Below are 23982 nucleotides of genomic sequence, written 5' to 3'. Positions count from 1 at the left end.
CACTCTTTCGCTGCCCACCTTTATTTGGTACTTTACTTTCCCTGCGAAGTGCCGTATGATAAACGCAGGCTCCATGACTGGCGTGCCCACAAAGTACTTGTTGTCTTCATGCTGCTGCTTGAACTTGGCAAGAAGAGTTTGGTAGGTGGCATGAGGAAAACTAGACACAGAAGAACAAAAAAGAAAAGAGTCAGAATCACACACCCGGCATTTTCAGGAAAACCCATAGTGGCCCCTTTAATAAAAAAAAATATCCGCATTCTGGCATAGATTTCCCTTGGCTCGCAAGTTAATCAGCTACTCTTGTTCATGGCACAGCCATCTATGGATCGGGTATACCACAGAGCATCTTCACAATGCCCTAGCAGAAATTGGTTTACATAGTACCATGTGAAATATGTAAGTAACAACAGAGCAGTGTTACAACATTATACAATAAGAGAGCATACAAATTAGACTTTTCAGGAGATTCTGGTCATAGTTATAAAGTTCAGCATCTTGGGTTGTCAATAGTATAGAGACATAGCCACTTCTATCTCACAAGTGTTATGTCAACTTTCAGAGAGTGAGATGGTCGTCAGCACCTGTGTCGATTTAATATGGATTTTTAGGTGGCTGCCGGTCATTGTGGAAATCAAGCATATTGATTTGGTTCTTAGTGACAGGCTTCTTGAAATATAGTACATTTATGGCATATCCTCCTAAGATGGTTTTCAGAGTACGAGGGACCCAGATTTTTTTTAAAGGGTTTTCTCTGCATGCCAAGTACTGGAGGAGGCCAACAGACAGAGGCCACCCTTTGCATGCCATCTGCAACAACATAAACCTCTTCCAAAATGTCGTGTTTGTGTGTGTGTGTGTGTGTGCAAAGTGTTGGCTTCAGTGGCTTTATGCTCAATAATATATTTTGGGTTAGTAACTTGGTGCACAGTAATTGTCAATCCTGTTCTCATGTGTAAGGAAGGCAAGGTATCAACAGTAAGACAGACATAAGTGACCACAGTTCAAGGGTGTTTATTGAACTTCAAAAAGGGTTTGAAAAACGCCTAATCCTAAACCTACAAGCTACAACCATCAAAAAATAACGCAATCCTAGTGGCAACTTGTCAAAATAAAAGGGCCTATTACTAATAAACCTCTTGCCAATCCTTACTTCTGAACATAAATAGTGTGGGAAACAGTGTTACGAAAAAGAAAGAAGTGTTCACAAAATGATATGTCAGGATGTTCAGGGCGCTAGACTACCTACCCCACGTTTTCAGCACGGGACAAGGCGGTACACTTGAGTTTAGCACAGTCTCTGGCTTTGCTAGCACGAGGATATAGTTCAATCATTAGCATCAGGGCCTTCCATGCCCAAGTCTTTGTCTTTCAAAGTCTCTTCTTACAGGGGGCCCGATGCTACAAAAACAATAATAAGTTCTTTTCCTCTTTCAGCTTTTCACAAATACTCAATTTCTCAGTCGATTCCCTATTCGCCCTCGATTTCCCTCAGCCGGGTTCAGATCCTTTCCAACGCAATTTTCTATTTCAGGTGTATGTTTACCCCGAATCCCCCCTTAGCCGGGCTCAGATCCTTTTAACACAATTAATCTCCCACTGCTGGGCTCAGACCAATTTCTATTTCCTATGTAACCTTTAACACAAACTTGCTTTAACCAAAGCTTTTAGCTCATCTCCCTTTCCAGGGTTTGGATGACTTCATCTACTTTGTCATCATCTTTCTTTATGCTATTACTATAGAATACTTTCAAATGTGCACAGAGTTTTGCATTCCTGTTGCAGGACCCCTTCGATTTCACAATTCCTCATCACTCTTCAGCATTTACCACCTTTCAGTTGGATACCTAACAGACTTTCGAATGAAAACACAGGTGGTGCCGGACCACTCGGTCTAAGGTATTGTATCTTGGCTTCAAAGTTCAATCTCTCATTTGTTGTTTAATTTTGTTTGCATTGCTTGCCATGCTTCATGCACTGTTCTCTTCAGGTTTCACTATACAATGTTGCCGCTTGCAACCTTGGCTTCCACACAGACCGGTCTGATATCAGTCTCCCAAACTCACCGGCTGTTCTGACTTCTCTGGTGCTGCTTTGTTGTAGGAGCTGAGGACAGTACAACAGCGGCAACCGATTCACCCCTCCTTGACCATCGACGCAAGAGAGCCCTGGGTATCTGACACACAATGCAGTATTCTTCCCCCTTGATTCCTGGTCTTACGTTTACTATTCTCGAAGGTTCATGAAAGCAACAGTCTTTCGTTGAAAAGGTCAAGGGCACTTCGCTCCTTGTGTTCCCCTTCGTTTTGCCATCTTTCGCCTTGTATTAAACAGTCATCTTGGAATTGCTGCTTCATACTGTGCTTTGCCTTACTCAAAGTGTGCTTTCATGCTCTGACTTTTAAGCATGTGCGTAAGTGCAATGGAAGTCAGGTGTGTGTAATGGTCACCAGACTGGCCCTGTCTGACCATTGTATTGTCACATGTCAAGTATACGACTCAGGTGTAAGTCCGTTTTCTCTCATAGTGAGCTGTCCATGAGGAAGTGTTGGGGATGGGAAAAGGGCAGGGGTTGAGTTCCTAAGTATGCTACCTGGTAGGATGGAGTTAAGGTGTTACAGGGAATGGGATACCGTGTCTCACCATCCGGTGTCCCATTCCCTGAAGACCCCTCACCCAGGTGATCCTCCCACACTGGTCCATCCCCAGGCACTGGATCCAAAAGCGATGGCAGTGTCCTGGCTAACTGAATGACAGATCCCCGGGGACTAGCAGTTGAGACACCTTCAGGTTTCTCACATGTGGTCCCAGGAATTTAAATCAGATTGCCTATGTTTGAAACCTGGGATATTAACTCAGAACAAAACACTATTTACATGTTTTCAAGAAACGATTTTAAAATACATGTCTGTATACCAAGAATTGTCTTTTTGAAGTAACTTCTATTCATGGAGGGTTTAGCCCATTCTCCTCCCCCACATAGGTTCCCAACTCATCCCAACTACACCTGTCCCTGTACAATTGGTGCTCTGTTTCAGGGTGGCATTTAATAATTAAAAAGGAAATGCATTTTTATTTTAATGTTTAACCCATTGCTTAAAAATATATTTGATTAAAACTGAAAAAAGAAAACAAACTCTCCCACTGACTGCTCAAAGACTTCAAAAAAATCACAAGATTAAGCAGCATCCTGGCTCCCTGTACATCAAGTACATTTAAATCCAAACACGCTATCAGGTTACATTCAACAATTCTACAAATGCCAGAGGGCACTGCTATTCTTCACAGAATTTAAGCAAGTATACACTATTCAGGATTACACACTTGAATAAGAGGTTCACAGGAGAGCTCTAGAACACGATCTTCCTCTGCTACTCACGATATAGCAGTAGCTGTCAGCCCACCCTTGAGAAAGACCAAGTAAAGGTCGAAACGTGTTGGCATAAGGGCAGTTGAAGCATGTAAAGACATACAGGATGTTTGTGAACTGACATTACAACCCCCATTCTATGACAAACCTGATGAACACACAAAGCTTTTTCTTCTGAAAAGATTGAATATAGCAGATTGCAATTCTCGACCACTGAATAACCAACGTTACTCAATCAAGGAGCATATAATCTGCAGATAATGCGCATGTGGCAATAACCTTTGATAAATAGATAACTCACATTCCCAACTGAAGCATCGGCTACAAGGCAATTCACTTTCCATGTTAAATAAAAGTCTTCCAAATACGCCACAACGCAAGGGCTTAAAATGTGCTCCCACGAGCTTCAAAAGCACCAGGTACAGTTCTTAAGCAGGTTTCACCGGAGATGACTCGGAAAGATTTTCTACATCACATTATGATGGCCAATATATGAAACTTAAGGAAGTGTCATGCACGACAGCCTTGACCTATTGTGAAAGATGCAGAGAAAAGGCATTACCGCCTGGCACATAGGTTTGTTGTGATCATGTTTAAAGCTTCCTCCTACTAGTAGCCGTATGCTTGGATTCTTGACTTGCATTTCCAATTCAGGCTACTTCATAAAACAAACCAACAAAAATATAGTGTACCTGCTCCCACTGGGCAGAACTTCAAGTGGTCCTGCAATGTCAATGGGATGAGTGGGGATGTAAATATGTTGAGGATCTGGTCACAATCGTTACAACTGTTGTACATGCACACCTTCACATCAACCTCACGATCAATTCCAGGCCACCACAAATATTTGTTGACTGCTGTTTTTGAGGTGGAGATTTCCAAGTGCCCCACATGTGCATGGTTGATCAGCATCACCCCCACCTCCAAATGCTATCTGTCTCATATTCTCATAGTAAGTTCAAAACGTTGCTGGATACTTTCAGATACTGCTTTGTGAAACCAAAAGATAATTTAGTGAGTACATTAGGTTGTTCAGCTCGCCAATCAGATGGTACATGGTAGCTAGTCCAAACAGCATCCTGCCAAATTGGAATGTGCTAACAGGGCAATGAAGGCTGCCGCTGCCTACAATCACTCTGGAAGTTCTATTTGATGAGCCAGAACAAAGATCAAGCTACGTGAAACGTGTGGTGGACTGTGGCAAATCTGAATTATTTGTCCTTTCTCCCCATAGTGGGTGCCACCCCCTTTGAGGTTAGGGAGGTGAGCCTACTAAGCAAGACCCTCCCTAGGGGTCTGGGCAAGTGGGACCTCACAGTGAGTGACTCCCCTCTAGGGCACAATGACTCATTTCCATAAGGAACTCCCTTCAACGAAGACATTATCTACTTATATGGAAACTGAGAAAAATACTTATACCACTGTGACATTGTACTCTTCTCATTGGCTTTAGATAAGGCCGGAGCAATTCAAGGAGACACAACATGCCCCCTGCCTGAAACAACGTAGCAAACATAAAAGTATGAAGAACCTTGAGAGAGAGAATCCAGCACAGAGGAGAGTCAGACACGACGTCCAGAAGAGGCAGAGACGCACAGAGCCAGCGGTAGCACAAGCAGAGAACAAAGGAATGTGGAGGACCGATAGTACATGCGGTGGATGAGCCACTGCAGATATGGGAGAGTTACCCCATGGAGATGCAAACTCAAGGGAGCAGACCCGACGCATAAACAGGTAGCAGGGTTGCTCGAGGAAGACGCAAATGAAGAGAAGTCGAATATAAGTATGGTCACGGAAACCCAAGAAACACAAAGCGAAAAGTATTAGATATAAAGCAGACACAGGGTCTGGAGGAACCCACTGAATTAACAAGTAGGAATGAACCATGAGGGTTCAAATATATGAAATCAAGTATATAGAACTTTAAACCATTATCATGGAGTGTGAAGGGGTGAATTTATGAGTTGTGTATTTATAAAGCGCCTATACAGCAAATGATGTTTCAGGGCACAATTATAGAACGTTGTTGTGAGATAACAGATGAAGACATTTTCGCCTGAAACCGATAAAGGAGCTTTTGTTATATTTTTCTGATGAACACTTTCTTTTAGGGAACGGAGAACGGCTTTTGGAGATCAAAGCTAGTGACCTTGGCCAGGCAAGGCCATCAGCCAGTAGCAGAAGCCTCTGGTTGTGTAGGTTGTCGTCAATAGTGGTAGAGCTAGATAGAAAGTAGATTTTGACAGAGGACAATTTTTGATTTCTTTAGAGGACAAACCTCACCCTTTATTTTAGTTTCAAATGTAAGGAATACCCTCATAACAATACGGATAGTGAGGTCTTTATCATTTCAAAATAAACCTCTTTAAAATGTCCTCTTTTTGGTCTCCCTCCTCCTTCTGGTTTGCAACAGCACCCTAATGAATAAATCCATTTCATGTATGCTTGCCGAAGGGAGGACACCAATTCGGATGTGCTGGTTGATGACTGTGACAGCATCATATAGACAAAGGCTTTGGTAATTTTTGTGCACCTGGGCAACGAGAAATAGTCATTCTGAAGATCCCTTTAATCACTCCATTGAATCCCAATTCTGCCACCAATTTGACCAATTGGTCTTGAAGGAGAAAAGATATCATTTTTCAAAACATAGATGTGGGGAAACGGGCACATTTTACGTGTTAGGTAGAGAACAGTATAGAACAGATGTACTATATCAGCTCCTGCATGGAAGCCAGTTCCCAGCAAACTTCCCAAATAGAGCATTGGATTCGGGGAGTAAACATGACACGTCTGCCTTCTTCACAACATAGTGGGCACACAAACTAAACCATTAAAAAACGTCCCTCACCTGGAATTAAGGCAGGGTTGGGCTTACCTCAGACGAGGAAGCCGTGGCCACAGAGAGCCAAGACCAATCATGAAGGAACTGGCTAGCCAGTCACAGCTCCCATTACCCACATTCACCTAATTACCCACAACATAAAAAAGGCAGTTAGTTATCTACTAGCTTTGTGAGGAAACAGAATTACGCTTTCCCTGTGGGTGTATTACTTAAGAGGACCGATGCTTTTCCGTCCCTGGCCCTCGCATTTAGAATGATCGCTGTTCCTTCAGTTTTAGTGTTCAGAAAAAATGTGAAAACATTTCTACTGATCTAATTCCTTCCTCATTCTTCTGTTTAGTTCTTGCCTTCTATATACCACCTGCACCTAGATGCAGTATATTTCTGCTAGGCATACCTTTTTGAGGTTATGTGTGTTTCAAATTCCCAAGCCAAATCAAGAGCACAGCATTCCTCTGAGCTGGAGCAAGACTGTAGATGAGGGTAGAAACGAGCTGGAGAGAGAATGGAGATGGGGTAGGGAGAGGTTGGAAGAGGAAGGAGGAGTTGGAGCAAGAGCAAGGGGAATTGCAGGAGTAAGAGCAGGAAGCAGAGGGAAATAAAGGAATACAAGAACCAGGATTGTGACCTGAGGTCAAAGCAAGGCACCCGTAGTGGGTGTCTTGCTCTGTTGAGCGAATACGGTGTGCTAAATAGCCCCTTTATGGTTGCTGAAAGCAAGTCAAGTGAGCTATGTGTCCAAACCATCATTACTAGACCGGTGTGGTTCAGACAATGGTGGCAAGGAGCAGGCCATCACCACTGCCCTGAGAATCTAGAATTTGTACCCAGGTAAGAGGAAGAACATCTTATAGAGACCAAGTCACGTAAATTGAAGCGTAGCCACGAACATCTAATGCAATGCAAGTCTTTTCATCACAGCCGTATCTGCACTGTACTTTAAGAGTACAGCACCCTTTTGTACTCCAAGAGTAATTTTTACTTTTTCTAATTTCCTGAATAAGCGCGTTGGAAATAGAAAACTAAACACATGTATTATTCCCCACTACCCGGGTTATAGGGCTTTGGGGCCGGCTGGCAACAACCTGCTATGCCATTCAGGGCCATTCAGCACATATTCTTAGGATAATATATTCCAGACTAGTTGGGATAAGGTTGTTTAATTCAGTGATTCTCAAACAAATTGGCCAAGCCTCGGATGGTGAGACATATAATGAAAACTAAACTAGAGATGGATGTCGTCTCTACGAGGTTAATATCTCTCCCCCTCCCCAGAGAAGCATCCACAGTCTTGTAATTCTTCATCTCTCCATAAGTGGGTTCACCAATATGCAAATGTTATTGTACTAAAGCAGGTTTCTGGATTGCAACGCTTTCTTGAATTCTCAATCCAAAATAAAAGAATGCCATTCTGCTGCGGTTTGCTGGTTTTGATGTTTGAGTGAGTCGCCGCCAGCAGAGGAGGTCCCCAAGAAACTTGATCAGTAGTGTCACTTCCTCCGACCTCTTCGCTCGCGCCTCCCGTGGGTATTGGGTATGTGGTTTCTTCTCTTCTGCTGTTTCCCAAGTGTCTCCTCCCCTCTAGTCCTTCCTCTCACTACTTTCTCTGGGGTATTAAACAGCTCCTTCACTCCTCCAGTCTCCCCCACCTCAGCTGGTGCTCTCTGAAACACATTCTACCCAGCTCCTTTCTTTACCTCCTCCTAAACGTCTCTTCTGCTACCTCCTTTGCTCCTGCAGCCACCACCACCACCACCACCACCTGCTTATGCACCTCCTGTCGATTCCAGCTGCCTCTCCTATCTCCAGCCACTTCAAACTTACCATGGTCTCTTTCTCCATACACCTACAGGTGTACCCCTGGGGCTTCCATTTATATGCCACTTTCCCCTTCTGTTGGGCCAGGCCCCCAGTGAGGGTCTGCACCCATGTACGATTCGGTGTGTGCGAGCGAAATTGGCTGTTTCCTAATTGATTCCCTGCATCAGGTTCTTTTGCTTTACCATGTGCCGTCTGCATCTGCAGGGCCAGGACTTAAATCCTTAGCTAGTCTTGCGCATGATCACATGATCTCTGCACAAGATTAGTAAAACCAGAGAGGCTCAGGCTAAAGCCTCTCCACAGATCGCTATCCCTTTCCCCGTGCCAGTAAGTGGCGTTTCCACACTTTCTGCAGTGAGAATCAGAATAATTGTTTCTAGACCTCGGGTCTTAAAGGGACAATTGATCTATTTTCCTTACTACCACATCCAGGAATGTTAGGTGCAGTCCAACGAACAGGGTCAAATGTAATGTGAAGCAAGTGAACCCAGCCCAGGTTTGTTGTGGGATTTACAAGGTGATCCTTCCTAAGCCACACCTGGGGCCCCTGCATCATGCAGTGGGTGACGGCGCCTACCCTCACAGCCACAACCTCAGCACTCGGAGGGCCAAGTAGGGGACATCATTACAACCTCTCATTTTTACCCCCAAAGTGCCATTCACTTTTCCGGACGAATCTTTGTCGGAGTTCGCACCACACGTTTGCCTAGTAGTAAGCTCCAGTGAAGCCTGTCTAGAATCAAAAAATGTGCTGAGAACCATTTACAAAATGCTGATGGCATTCGTCCGACTATTGATTTTTCACAGCAGTTCAAATAATGCGCCTGTCGCAGGTTCTATGACGAGTCTTTAGCAAGCTGTGTTCTTCGCTCAAGGCAGACTCCCAAGTCAGCCCCCCCCCACTGCGGCCATCAACAAAGTAAAGCCCCAACCAGCAAAGGAACAGCACTCCTTACTTGCTCTCTTCATCCAGTAGGTAGAAGAGACCGGTGGGTTTCTTGCTGATTAAGTGAATGCAGCCAACGTTATCTGTATAGTCAATATTGTGCCAGCTGATGCCTTCCTTCTGGTACTCCTCCTGCACAAAGCAAATGAGTGGTAAGACTGGGACATGAGTATGATCAGAACATTCACAAAGGTCGAAATCCCATTGGTTCTTCAAACCACCACATACAAGAATCGTGGTGTACTTTAGCTTTAAATATAAACACTGTTTCTCTAGCACACGTCACAATCGGAATTCTCATGGGAACAGAACACTACTCAATTTAATCAAGCTCAAAATGAGGATTGGCTGACCCAACACCGGAGTGATACAAATGCATTAACTGCAGATTACACATAGCCCTCTGCAGCAACTGATCAACACACAGAGCTACTTTACTGGCTATGCATCACAAAAGTATACTGAATTGTGTGTTCATGGTACACTACATGTTGCCTTGCTTGTGTGCCTGGAGGGAGTGTCATGGTTAAACTTGTCTACAGTGTTATGAATTAGGTTCCCTTCACAACCAGCCCCATTCAAGCTAAGGTCTAGAAGAGCCCTGGTTTGTTGTGCCTGCTATGAAAGTGAAACCCACTGCATCCCAGCATATAACCAGGCAGAACCTAAAATGCATTTTTGATTTGTCATCAGCCCTAGCAAGAAGCAAATTCCTCTACACAACATTAGGAGTCACGTCAAGGGCGAACTGGCAATGTACTGGCCAAAGTTCTTAGGCAGGGGCTACTCTTGGTCTGACTGGCGACGCAAAGGATTTGTTGAACAATGCATGAATCACAACTTATTTCCAGGAGACAGTAGAAAGGGGATGGTGGGGGGTTCTCTTGGGGTTAACAGGCTACAGAAAGTTACAGTGGTTATGGCCCTCGGGTTTATAATCCGGAAGTCATCTTGAGTTACAAACCCTAGTTCAGCCATGTGTCCCGCAATATGACCTTCAGCACAAAAGGCTTCCCACAACATTCCACTCAACTGCAAATCAACTAGAAGAGTGAATTATTGTTCCAAGTGTCACAGCATTTCCCTCCATATGACAAAGCCATTGGCTAGCTTTCTGCTATTTGGTCCAGACCACGTGCAACTAAGCCCAGAATCTTAGTTCTCCAAATGAGGTGCGACTTGCATCCTAATCGCTAGGATGCAGAGTAAACAACCGTGGCCTGGGAAACCACCACTGCAGCCTGATCCAAGCACTCCTTACCTGCTCCAGCTTGAAGATGTGCTGGTTGAAGTAATACTGCAGCTGCTCATTGGCGTAGTTGATGCAGAACTGCTCAAAGCTGTTTGTCTCGAAATCCTCAAAGCCAAATATGTCGAGGACACCAATGGATAGGCACTGGTGGAACAAGAAGATTGGTGTTAGAAATCCCAGCATGTCCATCACCCTTCCCATTCCAATGAGGCTCGTGGCATCAATTATGCTACATTCCTTTAACCTCCCTCTCAAAAACATACAATATGAAACAGGTGGTTTGTTGAACATCGACAATGCCATTCGGGCAACCAGCTCAAGAGCTGCACAGTGCTGAAGAAAGGACTGCTCCTAGGCCTATAGTGTCCACCCTCTGTTTAGCTGCTCTGGAAAATCTTTAATGGGGAACCTTTGACAGCACATTTAGAGACTCATTGTTTTCACCAGCTTCCCATGGGCCGGGAAGGCACTGCGGTAACCCCATTGATAAGGTGAGAGACTATGTGGTGGGAAAGTGCAACAACCTGCTCCGAACTAAATCTTGCAGCCTAGGTGCAAGTTGCTAAAGATAAGCCGCACAACATATCCTTTCATTTAGCAATCTCTGTGCACACATGAAATGCACTCCTTTCTGGGCATAACTGGAAACCCTGCTGGCAAAAAGTCGGATTGGCCATGTAAACACGCCGTCTTCCTCTGTCGTATAAAAACAGTAACTAGAACAGAGGAACATTTTGGAAGCAGGTCCGATTGGGGAGAAGTCATTTCATGTGTAATTCTATCAATCATTGCTTTGTCAAAACTAGACCCCAGATGAGGGGCTGCCCATTTTAAAAGGGGGTTGGGAAGCCTTCTCTGAATGGCTGGCCGAGAGCCACATGACCAGATGGTCAACTTTCCTGTGGCAGTATTTCAAGCTGCCAGTAGCAGATTCTAGCCAAGTAGGAGTCACTCGCCCACCAACAGGCAGACATGCACTTACTGTAACAGATTCCTCCATGTCCTTTTTGTTCAGAAGTGCGTGATTGATGCGCAGGACGATCCAGTCAAAGAGGGCACTATAAAGCGACTTGGCCATCGAGTCCCGGGCAGTGATTGCCTGTGGACACAAATCACAGCGAGCCCAACAGTGGTATTTAAATAACTACGGCCGTCCCAATGCAACACATGGGAACATGGATTAGGTTTTTTTATGAAAAGCATTTCATATGTTGTACTTAATTATTGACCATTATTACATTTCTGTGCATGCATTGCTTACGTACTCAAGCATTCTACACCACAAATCCCAGAGAGAAATGCATATTCTGATAAGGCAGCCATAATTGTAAACATTCAAAATTAAAGCACATCTCACAGCAGGCAGAGCCAACTCATTTTCTATTTTTTAAATAAAAGTAGGATTAACAAACTCATTGTCACAGATACCATGTTCCTGACCTTGGCTGTTAGTTTAGCAATAGTACTGCATTCTCAGGGTTGTAGTTCTTGTTTACTACAACTGAACCAATGGAAGTCAAGTATCAGACTCCCATGCAGTGGGAATGAGAGGGGGGGAGAGGAGGGCATGGATCTCTCCTTCATGCACTCTTCCCAAGGTGCACTGATGACTATTTGAGAAACAGTTTGAAGTGACAGTTTGCATGCAACAGTGCTCTTTACAAAAAGAAATGTTAAGAAACGCTGCTCGGTGCACTGGAGCCACATGTTAGTTAAAAAGTCAATGTTTCGGCACAGGTGGGTGGTGGTTTGATAGCGAATCATAACAAGAGACTGCGCAACTTTTTCTAAGAGTCTAGAAGGTGAAGTAAGGAGAACAGTTAACTAAGTCTGAAAAGGGTCTAGAAATCAGAAAAGGCACATTTGCTGTAAATGAGAGGATTCCAAAGTGCAGTGGACTAATGAGAGGTGCAAATGATCAAGATGAAAACGGAAGGCATCCCTTTGATGGCATACAGAGGTAGATCACAAAATGCAGAACTGCTAAATCTAGTGGCCACCACTCACCTCATTAAGGCTATATGGAAGGATCAGCTTTTCGTTAACAGTCACCGTTTTCCTTTTCGTTAGTGCTTCCACTAACATCTCTCGCTTGACCTAGGATTGTGAGATTTCAATTGGAACACATTAAATAGAAGAGCTGACAAAGTGTGTTTATTTGCTCAGGTTCCACATTTTACCACAGCCTTTCTGTTAATCAGACATTTCGTGGATACAGTGCAGCACAAATAATGAACGTTACAGTTCATAAAGAGGTACATTGGCCAATGAAAATACATTGCTGTCTCTGCTCTGGCCTACTGAGAAATCCCCAGGTCTCATTGCAGACCTGTTGCCCTCGAGGCTATGAGCAGACAAGCCAGATAGCATTGGCAATTTTGGTTTTAGAAGGACATTAAATACCCAAATGATTCCTACCTGGAGAAGTTGTGAGAGGGTGTCCAAGACCTCTGGCGGGCCAACCTCGAGCCCTTCATCTCGCCCATTGGACTTCCGTTTGTACGTGACGTTGCCCAAATACAGTATAGCCGAAAGCACCGAAAAGATCCTTCATGAAAAAGCACAGGTTGTATGTTAGACAGGAAGAACCAATGAGGCGAGTCTCGTAACAAGGAACAAGTCGAGTCCAGCAAACCCTTCCACATGATGTAGACCATGTCCACATGGCAGCTGTATCGTTTGCGGATCAATACTGAACATATAATGGCACCTAATGACTCACTCTAAATAACCAGCACAGCCTGCTAGGGAAGACCCAGTCAGTTAAAGTCAGGATGCAATTGACAAGCTGGAGTATGAAGGGTTAATGGTGTCAGCCACGGAAGGATGACAATCAACCACGAACGGGAGAAAACAAGCACCATCAAAGCCAATGTCTGGGGATGAAGTGCTGTATTGGAAATATTTGTAATGAAGTGTTAAAATGTGAGGTAGGAGAGAAACATGGGCATTCAATGCTAAACAAAAATCCTTTCTGTAATACACAACTACAGTGTTTAATGAATGCTATTGACATTTGAGGGGAGAGGGAGACTGAGGTTTCCTTTTTTTGTTGATTTATAGGCTTTTGGGAGGGTCAGGACATACGTTTGTTATTCACTTCACAGGATGAAGGAGCAGTTCAAGAGGCATAGAGAAATCTCATTTTCATAAGATGGTGAGTTTAGCATACTGGATTGCTGTATTTTAATCGAGAAAAAACTTTGAAGGGCAACTGGGCTGCCTTGCTTTTAGTCTGGCATTTTATGAGGGACTAGTTGCACCTGGCAATGAGAATGTTCTCACACTACTGGGCAATGGGAATGTTCTCATACTCGGAAGTAGACACTTTGCCTATGAACATATTTTTACGAAGGATAGACCTCTGTGGTCAGTCATTGGCTGGAGAGAATGGAAAAGAAGGGTAAGTAAAGCGAGAGCTCCATGCACAAGGCCCATACACAAGGCGTGTTTGCTTTCTGAACATGCAAGGGGACCTGGGATGGCAAAGCCACCGCTGGCTCCACGTGCATGGTTCAGACTTTTAGGGAAATTAATGTGGCAAGTAGATTTATTGAAGTTCAAACCAACGTCCTGTTTGGATACATAGTGGTCTTGTGAAAACATGTTCTTGACTAGCAAGATTCAGGGGGTTCCCTCTGAGAAGAGTACAGAGACTAATGTAGTGCAGCAGGAGAACTTCATCCACACACACAATATTGGATTGGAGGGCAATATGGGTTCCTTTCAGGGAGCAGCGTTAACAGGCACGGGTTTACTGAAGCTCATTCTGTTTTGTATTGGACCCGTATTTTCTTTTGTGGGAAATTCGAACATCTAATGAGGAGAAGCGAGACGACCTCCTCTGGCCACAACTTTGTGAATGCGCTGTGGTGGTGGATGCTGCAGAGGACCGGGTTGCAGGAGGGCTCATCACTTTCACTCTGTATCGTATTCTGTTGCCACCATCTGGGCTCATCATTCCCATCGGATATCTGAAAGAGGGCAGCTCACAGTCCCAATGTTCAGTCTCAGGGAGATTTCATTTGTGTCAGGGGAGGTGGGCAGAGGGAGTTTTAGCAGCAGAAAAGTTGCTTCAGGGTTGGAAGAAAGACTCTATTAGGGCAGAGGAAAAGCTCTACCTTGGTAAATGAGGAACCCAGCGGGAAATGGCCGGTTGTCAGAAGGTTGCAGAGACTGTGCATGTCATGTGGGGAGAAGGTACTGTGAGAGAGAGGACACTATACAAAAGGGGAGCATAAAGGTATGCACATATGAAAGCACTGCATGTTTTCTATGTCCGGCCGCTGGTTTGCTATGATACTCTTTCTGTTAGCCAGTCAAAATGTCTAAAATTGCAATTGAAACTGTACCTAGCCTGATAGTCGTATCTAGCCTGCCCGTACTTAACCATTTCAAATTGCAACTGAAACTGCACCTAACTGGCCTCTACTCAGCCACTTAGCATGTACACCTTGGGTCTTGCCTACAGGTCATCCTGGCTACCATTGTATATTACTTTCCTCATCACACTAGGAGCACAATCACTTAACCTGAGCACCAAAGCTAACACCCTGAATCTATGCGCCACGTCCCATACCACCCCATCTCACCTGCCCTATCAAGCTCAATACAGGACATAAAATTACCCATTATCCAGACAGCACCACTCTACAAAGGCCATGTAATACTGCTGACAGAAACCTAAGATTACGCGCACGCCTGTCCAAACTGCACGAGCCACAGCCAAGAAAGTTGAACTACTAAATCTCCTAAACAAAATACAACTACCTTTGAAGGGTAATGCAGAACCCTCCAGGAAACAGTCCAAGCCCAACAGACCCAGAATAAACAGCACCAAACAGACAGCCAAACCTAGTCATAACACCACTTGCGCTAACCTAGAAGGCCACAAACCTTCTCAAAGGAGCGCTTATAAAAGCCAGGTCTCTAGTCGCACACGCCACAGAGATAACAGACATCATTCTTACAGACAACCTAGACTTCCTGGCCATCTCAGAATCCTGGCTACATGATGCGGCAGGCCCTGCCCTATCATTAGCAGTCCCAGATAACTATACAATTCTACGAGCGGACAGACTCACCTCCCGAGGTGGAGGCTTAGCAATCATAGCTAAAATTAGTCTAGACATGAGGATCAACACTACTACCACTATGCAATCCTGTGAATGCCTCACGGTCAAAATAGCCATTGCCAATTCCCAAACCCTAAACATCATCCTCATCTACAGACCACCAGGTCCTATCGGAACCTTCGCTGAGGACATCTCGACATCCCTGTCCAGAAATCTAAGAAATACATCCCAAACAATAGTCCTAGGAGACTTTAATCTAGGTTACAATGACAATAAGGATACCCAATCTACAGCGATTGCTCTGACCTTGAAAGAGCTGGGATTCGCCCAAAAAGTTGAATTACCTACCCACAACAAAGGTCGTATCCTTGATTGGATAGCAGAACATAATTGCGAAGTAAATATCACAGACTCTGTACCGCAGATCTGGACTGACCACCACCTGCTATTATTCACAGTGACGACCAACCGGGCTACTGCCCTTTCCTCACCTGCCCCACCTCTGCCCACGAGAAATAAAAAACTAATGACAGCGGAAAATCTGATGCCCGGCATAATACCTAAATTGAACTCACTACCAGACAGTATGGACCCTAATCTGTTAGTTGAACAGTTTAATGTAGCCATGAATTCAGCCCTTGATCACATACCCCCGCTCAAACTAAGAAATAGCAAACCAAAAAAAACACCTCACTTCATGGTTCACGCCCCATCTAAAAAATCTCAGGCTGGCCAAAAGAAAACTTGAAACTATTTGGAGTCCCTCCCCATCAGTCGAAAATAAACTCAACCTTTCCAAAGCCTCTTCCCAACAAGAAACCTACAATACTAGAATATCTAATTCAAAATCAAGTGTCAAAGAACTCTTCAGCATTCTGAAAGAATTGGAAACTCCCGTTGTACCCCAAGAAAACTGCACCAAGGATAAAAAATGGTGCTCCAGCATACAACTTGCCTTAACAAATAAAGTAACAAATCTACAAACTAAAATTGCCATCAAGAAGGCATCCCTAACCCCTCACATCCATCAGAGCTCAGCGCCACCTCCACAGCCCAATATTAAAGCCCGGTTCTGCTTTTCTAAGGTATCGACCACAGAGGTAGAAAAGGTCATCCTGGGACTTAAACATCTAACTGCAAAGGTGACCAATGCCCAGCACAACTCATCAAGGATGCTGCGAGAGAACTATCGCCATTTATAACCAAACTAATCAAATCCTCCTTTACCACAGGCTCAGTACCAAACAACCTAAAAGAGTCTTGGGTACTGCCACTTCTAAAGAAACAAACCCTCGACCCGGCCATTCCTACTAATTTCAGGCCCATCACAACTGTGCCCTTTCTTCTAAAAATCCTAGATAAAGTGGCTTACTTGCAAATACAAAATTTCCTAAAGTCTAACCACCTACTTGGAACCCGTCAATCAGGATTCCGCCCGCAACATGGGACCGAGACAGCGTTAATAGACCTTAAAGCCCAAATAGACGAATGCAGACATAATGGCCAAGCAGCCCTACTCCTCCTTCTGGACCTATCTGCGGCATTCGACTTAGTGGGCCACACAGTACTATGTAGTCACCTGGACTCTGCAGCCCACTTCTCAAAAGAGGCTATAACTTGGATCAAGTCATTTCTGAGTAACCGGACTATGAGGGTCTTCGCTCCGTCAGCCTCAGTAGATCCAATTCCCATAACATGCGGAGTACCACAAGGGTCTTGTGTGTCACCCACTCTCTATAATGTTTGCACGAAGCCCCTCTTCGATGAAATGGATCATCTGGGTATCGCCTACAACTACGCAGACGATACCCAGATCCTCCTCCCGCTCTCAGGAGTTTATGCCAAGGACCTGGCCCTAGTGAACAGAATATATAGCATTGTTCAGGCATGGATGGCCACACACGGCTCATACCTGAACGATGATAAAACCGAGCTTATCATCCTATGCACCACTACCTATATCTAAACTCAGCCCAGATTATGACAACTTCATTATCGATGGGAATAACATAAAAGTAGCTAAAGAAGTGAAAACCCTAGGATTCTACTTCGACGCAACCATGAACTTTACCAAACAAGTCTAGCCTCTGCCACAGCATACACATTACACATGCAAACCTATCAGAGCGAGCAAACAATTCCTCTCTACAGATAGTTGCATTACACTTGCCAGAGCCCTGATACTATCCAAAGTGGATTATTGCAATGGACTTTACATTGGGCTAATAAACAGACCATCCACAAAATTCAAGTCCTCCAGAACAATGCCCCGAGAGCAGCACTTAAGATTAATAGAAATGAGCATATATCCTCTATAAGAAGAGAATATAAATGGCTCTCCACCGCCGACAAAATTCAACTTAAGATCGCCTCCCTCACCCACAAATGTATCAACAACAAAGCCCCACCCTACCTCATGGACAGGTTATGCAAAAGAACCTCTTCCAGACCAACTAGAACAGCCAACTCAAACTGCCTCCAAGTTCCGCGCTTCAAACTCTCCACTATTGGAGGAAATAGCTTCCCGGTTAAGGCTGCGCAGTTATGGAACTCCCTCCCCCATGACATCAGAGAACCTCAGCCCTTCGCCAATTTTAGACAGAACCTCACTAGGTGGCTGAGAGCCAATGACAACTAACTACTCTAAATCGCTTGTCCTTATGTCACAATGTACATAACTGTATATAACTGTATATAACTGTATACTTTCTCCATGACTATGCAGGAGCATGTACCCTGCTCCCCTATTCCTTGATCTCTCCTTGTATATACCTGCCTATTGTAACATTGTTGATGCCTACACTTCCTGCTTCTTTCATGTACTTGTAACGAGCCGAGCATATCTGTAACCAAGCTCAGCATATCCCTGTACCGTCTTCTTACCTCTATGTACTTGTAACTAAGTTGAGCATATCCTTGTCTGTTTACGCCCTGATGCCCCAGGGTATGGCGCGCCATATAAATAATAAACTAAACTAAACCATTTGGTCGAATGACAAAAATGTCGTAAAAAGACGGTCTAAATAAAAAAAAAATGTGAATGCTTTATTTTTGTATTGACTTTTTTTTGGGGTTCCACAAGTAAAAAAAATGGTTAAAACAAAAGAAAATTTAAAAAAGGGGGTTTGGGGGAGAACCCCCCCTCCCATTTCGAACACAACAAAAAAAAGATTATTTTTTTTTCGACATTTTGACCTTCGACCAAATGTAATTCGAAATAGTCACTATAAACTGTTTCAGATCAGAGAGACAGGCAGACACAAAGCCAAATAGCGTTACCTTCTATGACATTCAACACTTTAATGTAAACTCACCTGGTAATCTGGCACAGCAGATACCGGTCCTACGCAACCTACCCTTGGAGAGAGTTGGATCCCCAGCATTCCATTGCGCTAATTACACTGGGTAGGCATATTTGCTTAAGCAAAATCCAAATATTTCTGATGCTTGTAAATCCCTGCCTCCTTTACTAGAAAGTTTAATATACTTGTGTACACCACCAGGATACCCCCTTTATTTGGGGAGGAACGGGGGTGGATGAGCGACTGGGGCTACAGGGAAACTGGAATTTCCATGACGCCAGAGCGTCTTACCAGACCGGGACCACTTTGGCCGAGTCACTCACATGATGCAAATTCCACCACTACCCTCTTGGTTGAGAACTTTCACAACTTCACTTTAGTCCAGATCCCCTTTAACGGAGGCCAGCAGAGAAGGTGGGTGGGTTGGGGCTGGCTTACTTTCCTTAAAGTAGTGCAATAGATGCCAAGCACTACTCCTGACCACGGAGGGTATTGCATTCATAACGCACCTGTACACTTGTTTCTAGGCACCATAAGATGAGAGGGAAGACAAAACAATCTTAATAGGCCTTGTGACATTTAGATTGTGCAAGTGTGACAACGAGCAGTGCAGGGGGAGGTAGTTGGGGAAGTGCAAGGGAGATAGAGTAGGGGGAAGTGAGGTCAGAACCAGAAAGGCTCTGGGTAATTGCGACCAGGGATGCGCGGCTCTAAGTGCAAGTCACCATGGGGGCTGCAGAGGTTACAGATTAGCACCCCCTAAGTGCACAGTAGGCCAGGCGGCAGTGCAAGGAGGACTCGTTGTAGAGGAGCCTGGCACCCAATGAGACTCTGAGGGTACCAGGCGACGCATCAGACAGGAAGGTTAGCAGGGGAGAGAGAAGGCAAAGGAGAAAAGGAAGGCCTTGAGCTGATTCCAGAACTTCAGGTGGACCGGCTCAAGTCTGAGTGGGAAGGGAGGCCATTCCAGAGGGAGGAAACTGCAGAGGAGAGAGGTCTACCGCCCACTCCCTGTCTAGAGAAGCATCTGACCCTTAGTGTTGGAGGTAGCTAAGCAAAGGGCTCCAGAAGGCCTTTGGCACAGAGAGTTGGAGGTAGTGCAGGCCCTGGCACCAGAAATCCTTGTGGACGATACGGAGGGTCTTGAACTTAATCCTTGCAGTCACTGGGAGTCAGTGAAGAGATTTCAGGGCTAGAGAGAGATACGGTCCCTGGCCTTGTGGCCAAGAATAAGTCTTGCAGTCCTGTTGTGGATTAGTTGCAGAGGCCGCAGAATAGAGGCAGGCAGATTGAGAAAGGGGCTACTGCAGTAGTCCAGCCTGGAGAGAACCAGAGCTCTGGAGACTGAACTTCTGGGGGAAGTGAGACAAGGTAAAATACCTCTGAGGAGGTGCAGCTGGAAGTGGGCCTTCAAAGCAAGGTCTGATGTGAGGGGAGAAGGAGAGAGTGTAGTCAAAGATGACAACAAGGTTTTTTGCCTCACAGTAAGTTGACGGTAGAGGGGCCCAATTAGAGTGACCAGAGTGAGAGAGGGAGGGAAAGCTGGAGCAGGAGTCCCAATGAGAAGGATTTCCGTCTTACTGTTTGTTTGTTTATTCATTTATATGGCGCACCAGACCAAGAGGTATGCGGGTGCAGGCATAACGAGAATATTCTCAGCTTAGTTACAGTGCTGTACAATAGATAAAGTGTACATAGGTTAGAACAGTTGTGACGGGAAACAAAGATAAAGTTACAGTTTATACATAATTACAATAGTAGCATCAGAGATGTAATTTACAGTAATAGCATCATAAATGTCATTGGTCTTTGTTCTTTAACCACTGAAGGTAGTTGTGTCTAAAGTGGAGGTAAGTTTGCGGTGCTCTTATGGAGGGTGGTAGGGAGTTCCAATGTTGGGCAGCTTTCACCTGGAAGCAGTTGCCTCCCATTTTTGTTCGCTTGAATCTCGGTACAGAGAGCAGGTTTGCATTGCTATTTCTAGTGTCTGTTGGCTGTGTATCGCGTTATTCTGTCGGCTAGGTAGCGGGGGGCTGTATTGTTGAGGCATTTATGAGTTAAGGAGGCTACCTTGAGGAGGATTTTGTCATTGGTGGCGAGCCAGTTGTGGGTTCTCCTGGTATTGGAAATGTGTTCTCTCTTAGGGAAGCTGAGTGCTGCTCCGAGAGCATTATTTTGTAGGACCTTGATTTTGTTGATAACCTGTTTATTGGCACCTACATAGAGAGCGTTGCAATAATCCAGTTTGGATAATACAAAGGCTCTGGCTAGAATAATGCAGCTCTGGGTAGATAGGAAGGGTTTGGCTGGTCTTATGAGCTTACATGTGTAAGTAGTGGTGGAGGCCATAGAGCTGACCTGTTTGTGGAAGGAGAGGGTGGAGTCAAGGTAAATACCAAGGGTTTTCACTTCCCTGGCTACCTTGATGGAGTTGCCGTCTATGGTGTCCAATTTGTTTAGGTTATTAGTGGGTCCGAGGATGATAAGCTCAGTTTTGTCATCATTCAGGCATAGACTGTGGGAAGCCATCCATGCCTGGATGATGAGGTACACCTTGTTCACCAAGGCCAAATCCAGGTTGTAATCTACTGTCAGCGGGATGAGGATCTGGGTATCATCGGCATAGTTGGTGTAGGCGATACCCAGACCATTGAGATCATCAAACAGGGGCTTAGTGAACACGTTGTACAGTGTGGGGGAGACACAAGAACCCTGAGGGACCCCGCATGTGATGGGGATAGGGTCAGCAGAGGCCGAGGTGGAAAAGACACGCATGGATCTGTTACTCAAGAATGACTTGATCCAGCCAATGGCTTCTTGGGAGAAGTGGGCAGCCGAGTCTAGGTGTTGCAAAGGATTTAGTGATCAACAAGATCAAATGCCGCCGAGAGGTCTAGGAGAAGCAACAAGGCAGTTTTCCCATTATCTCTCAGTGTGTCAATTTGAGCCTTGAGATCAATGAGAGCAGTTTCTGTCCCATGTTGGGGTCTGAAACCTGATTGCCGGATGCCTAGGAGATGGTTTTGTTTGAGGTATTTTTTTATTTGTTGATAGGCTGTCTTGTCTAGGATTTTAAGCAGGAAGGGGACGGTGGTGAAGGGTCTGTAGTTCGTGGTTATAGAGGGGTCCAGGGAGGGTTTTTTTAGTAGGGGGAGGACCAAGGATTCTTTGAGGTTATTGGGGACAGTACCTGAAATAAAAGAGGCGTTGATTAGTTTGGTAATGAATGGTGTGAGGTCTCTTGCTGCATCTTTGATTATTTGAGGTGGGAAGAGGTCACCTTGGCAATTTGACGGTTTGAGGCCAAGTATGATTTTTTCCACTTCTAACGTGAGACTTTGGAAAAGCTGAAGCATGTGGGTAGGCATGGGGCGGGGTGCTGGTGAGTAAGGCGCAGGGGGGTTTTGTTGGAGTTATAGGGGTTGGCTAATGCTTCTTTTTTTGTTGTTGATTTTGATTTGAAGGCCTGCTACTTTATTGGAAAGGGCATTTTGGACATTTTAGCACCATCGTTTGTCTTTTATACAGGTGTCTGGAGCTGTGATAGGTGATTACAGCTCTTAAGATGGTAAACAGCTGGACTTGTCTTGTAGAATTCTCTGGTTGTACGATTGTTTGGCAAGGATAATTTCTTTTTTGTAGGTGGAAACTATTTTGCTAAGGATCAGCTTGTTGCCATCTGTGGGGGATTTTCTCCAAATGTGTTCCTTTTTGCATTTCTCTAATCTGAGATCTTTTAGGTGGGCAGTGAACCAGGTGTTTTATCGGCTTACATTTTCTCAGTTTTAGTGGTGCGATAGCGTCTAAGGCTGACCGCATACTATTGTTGTAGCTTTCGACAAGATGGTGGGGGTTACAGTTGGCTGGGAGATGGTTCAAGGTTGGGAGAATGAGGGGAATGAGTTTGTCCGCAGTTATGTTTTTTTTTTATTCTCGTCGGGATAGGTATAGCTAGTGGGTTGTTTGTGATTGGGCGTGAGGCTTCAAGTAGAAAAGTCAGGAGGTGGTGGTCAGACCAAGGTTGTGGAGTGATGGCGGTAATGGAAGCCATGCAGTTCTGGTCTGCTATCCAGTCGAGGGTTCTCCCTTTGTTGTGTGTGGGGGTGGACACTCTTTAGGTGAAGCCTAATTCTAGCAAGGTATTGTTGATGCTGGTCGCTTGGGGGTCTTTGGGGTCATTGAAGCCGAGGTTGAAATCTCCGAGGAGAAGGCTCTGGGAGGTGTTTAAGTTGTTGGAGAGGATAGAGTTAAGGTCATCCTCGAAGGAGCCTAGAGGTCCTGGAGGTCTGTAAAGTAGGTGGAGGGTGATGGTTTGGGAGTTGGCGGTGGGGAGCTTGGCTGTGAGAGATTCACACGATGAGTTGTGGTTAATGGTGTCTAGTTTTAAGTTGAGGTGAGTTTTGGCGATTATGGCGAGGCCTCCGCCTCTAGATTCTGTTCTGTCCGCTCGGAGGATGGTGAAATCCTCGGGGATGGCTAGTGAGAGAGCTGGGCCAGCGGCTGCATGAAGCCAGGATTCAGTGATGGCAATGAAGTCTAGTTTCTCTGTTAGGATGAGGTCTGCTATATCTGTAGCATGTGCTACTGCAGATCTCGCATTGATTAATGCGCCTCTTGTAGGCAGGGTGGTAGTTTTACTAACCGTAGGTGTGGTGGTTAAAGGAATGGTTCGGTCAAAAATTTGTATTGCCCCTACGGGTCGGCTATGTGTTTTTAAGCCCAAGTCGCTCGATTTTAGAAAAATTTCCTATGGACCTTACCCGAGTTTTCGTCCATTAAACGCACGCAAAAACAGGCATCAGGGAGCTGCCATTTTGTGATAATCCTATCATTTCCCCCATCGCCCTGGCTGACCTGCTTTTGCGGCACTAAATCATATCCCCCGCCCCTGAGCCTGACATTATCAAACCATTCATATTCCCCGCCTCTCTCCGTGACGTTACTGTGCTGCGTAGGCAAACGTGCCCAGTCGTCTTCTACGCGACTTCACACAGAACCCAGAAACCAACAAAGATCAGCTCACAACACAGCGCGCCACAATTCGGAATATGAAACTGTACTTTAAAATCAAACAGCAACACGGTAAATTTGGTAAAGTACATTTATTTGACATTAAATGTTTATAGAATATTCAGCAATTGCCATATGAACACCGAAAGTCATTTATTTTCTTTTATCTCTATCCGCAAATCCGTAAAAGTTTATCTTGAGTCACGCGCTGTTCCTTTATGGTACACAGGGAGTTGGTTTTCATTCAAAGAAGCACTTTTGTCGCACGTTGAACCGCAAGGCTGTTCCATCAGTTAGGCACTAGGCCAGCGTAAAGGTTGATATGTTGCTTCTAGCCGCTAGTACCGCGTAAGGGCATATT

General features: G+C 44.9%; 1 protein-coding gene across 9 annotated transcripts in view; it reads right to left on the bottom strand.

Moving 5' to 3' along the window:
• MYO9B (myosin IXB) overlaps positions 1-23982 on the bottom strand; it is a 925026-nt gene that overhangs the window by 362193 nt on the left and 538851 nt on the right. For all 9 annotated transcript variants that reach the window (XM_069649217.1, XM_069649219.1, XM_069649218.1 and 6 more), the window contains exons 7-12: positions 12653-12782; positions 12242-12331; positions 11217-11333; positions 10244-10378; positions 8993-9114; positions 19-160 (exon numbers count right to left, since the gene is read on the bottom strand). In XM_069649217.1, coding sequence (XP_069505318.1) covers positions 19-160; positions 8993-9114; positions 10244-10378; positions 11217-11333; positions 12242-12331; positions 12653-12782 — 736 coding nt within the window. The remainder of the gene's footprint in view (positions 1-18; positions 161-8992; positions 9115-10243; positions 10379-11216; positions 11334-12241; positions 12332-12652; positions 12783-23982) is intronic.

Source organism: Ambystoma mexicanum, chromosome 1p, assembly GCF_040938575.1.
Source record: "Ambystoma mexicanum isolate Mex_15411 chromosome 1p, UKY_AmexF1_1, whole genome shotgun sequence".
NCBI lineage: Eukaryota > Metazoa > Chordata > Amphibia > Caudata > Ambystomatidae > Ambystoma > Ambystoma mexicanum.
The sequence above is the reverse complement of the archived record's forward strand: the minus strand, read 5'-3'. Positions and strand labels throughout refer to the sequence as shown.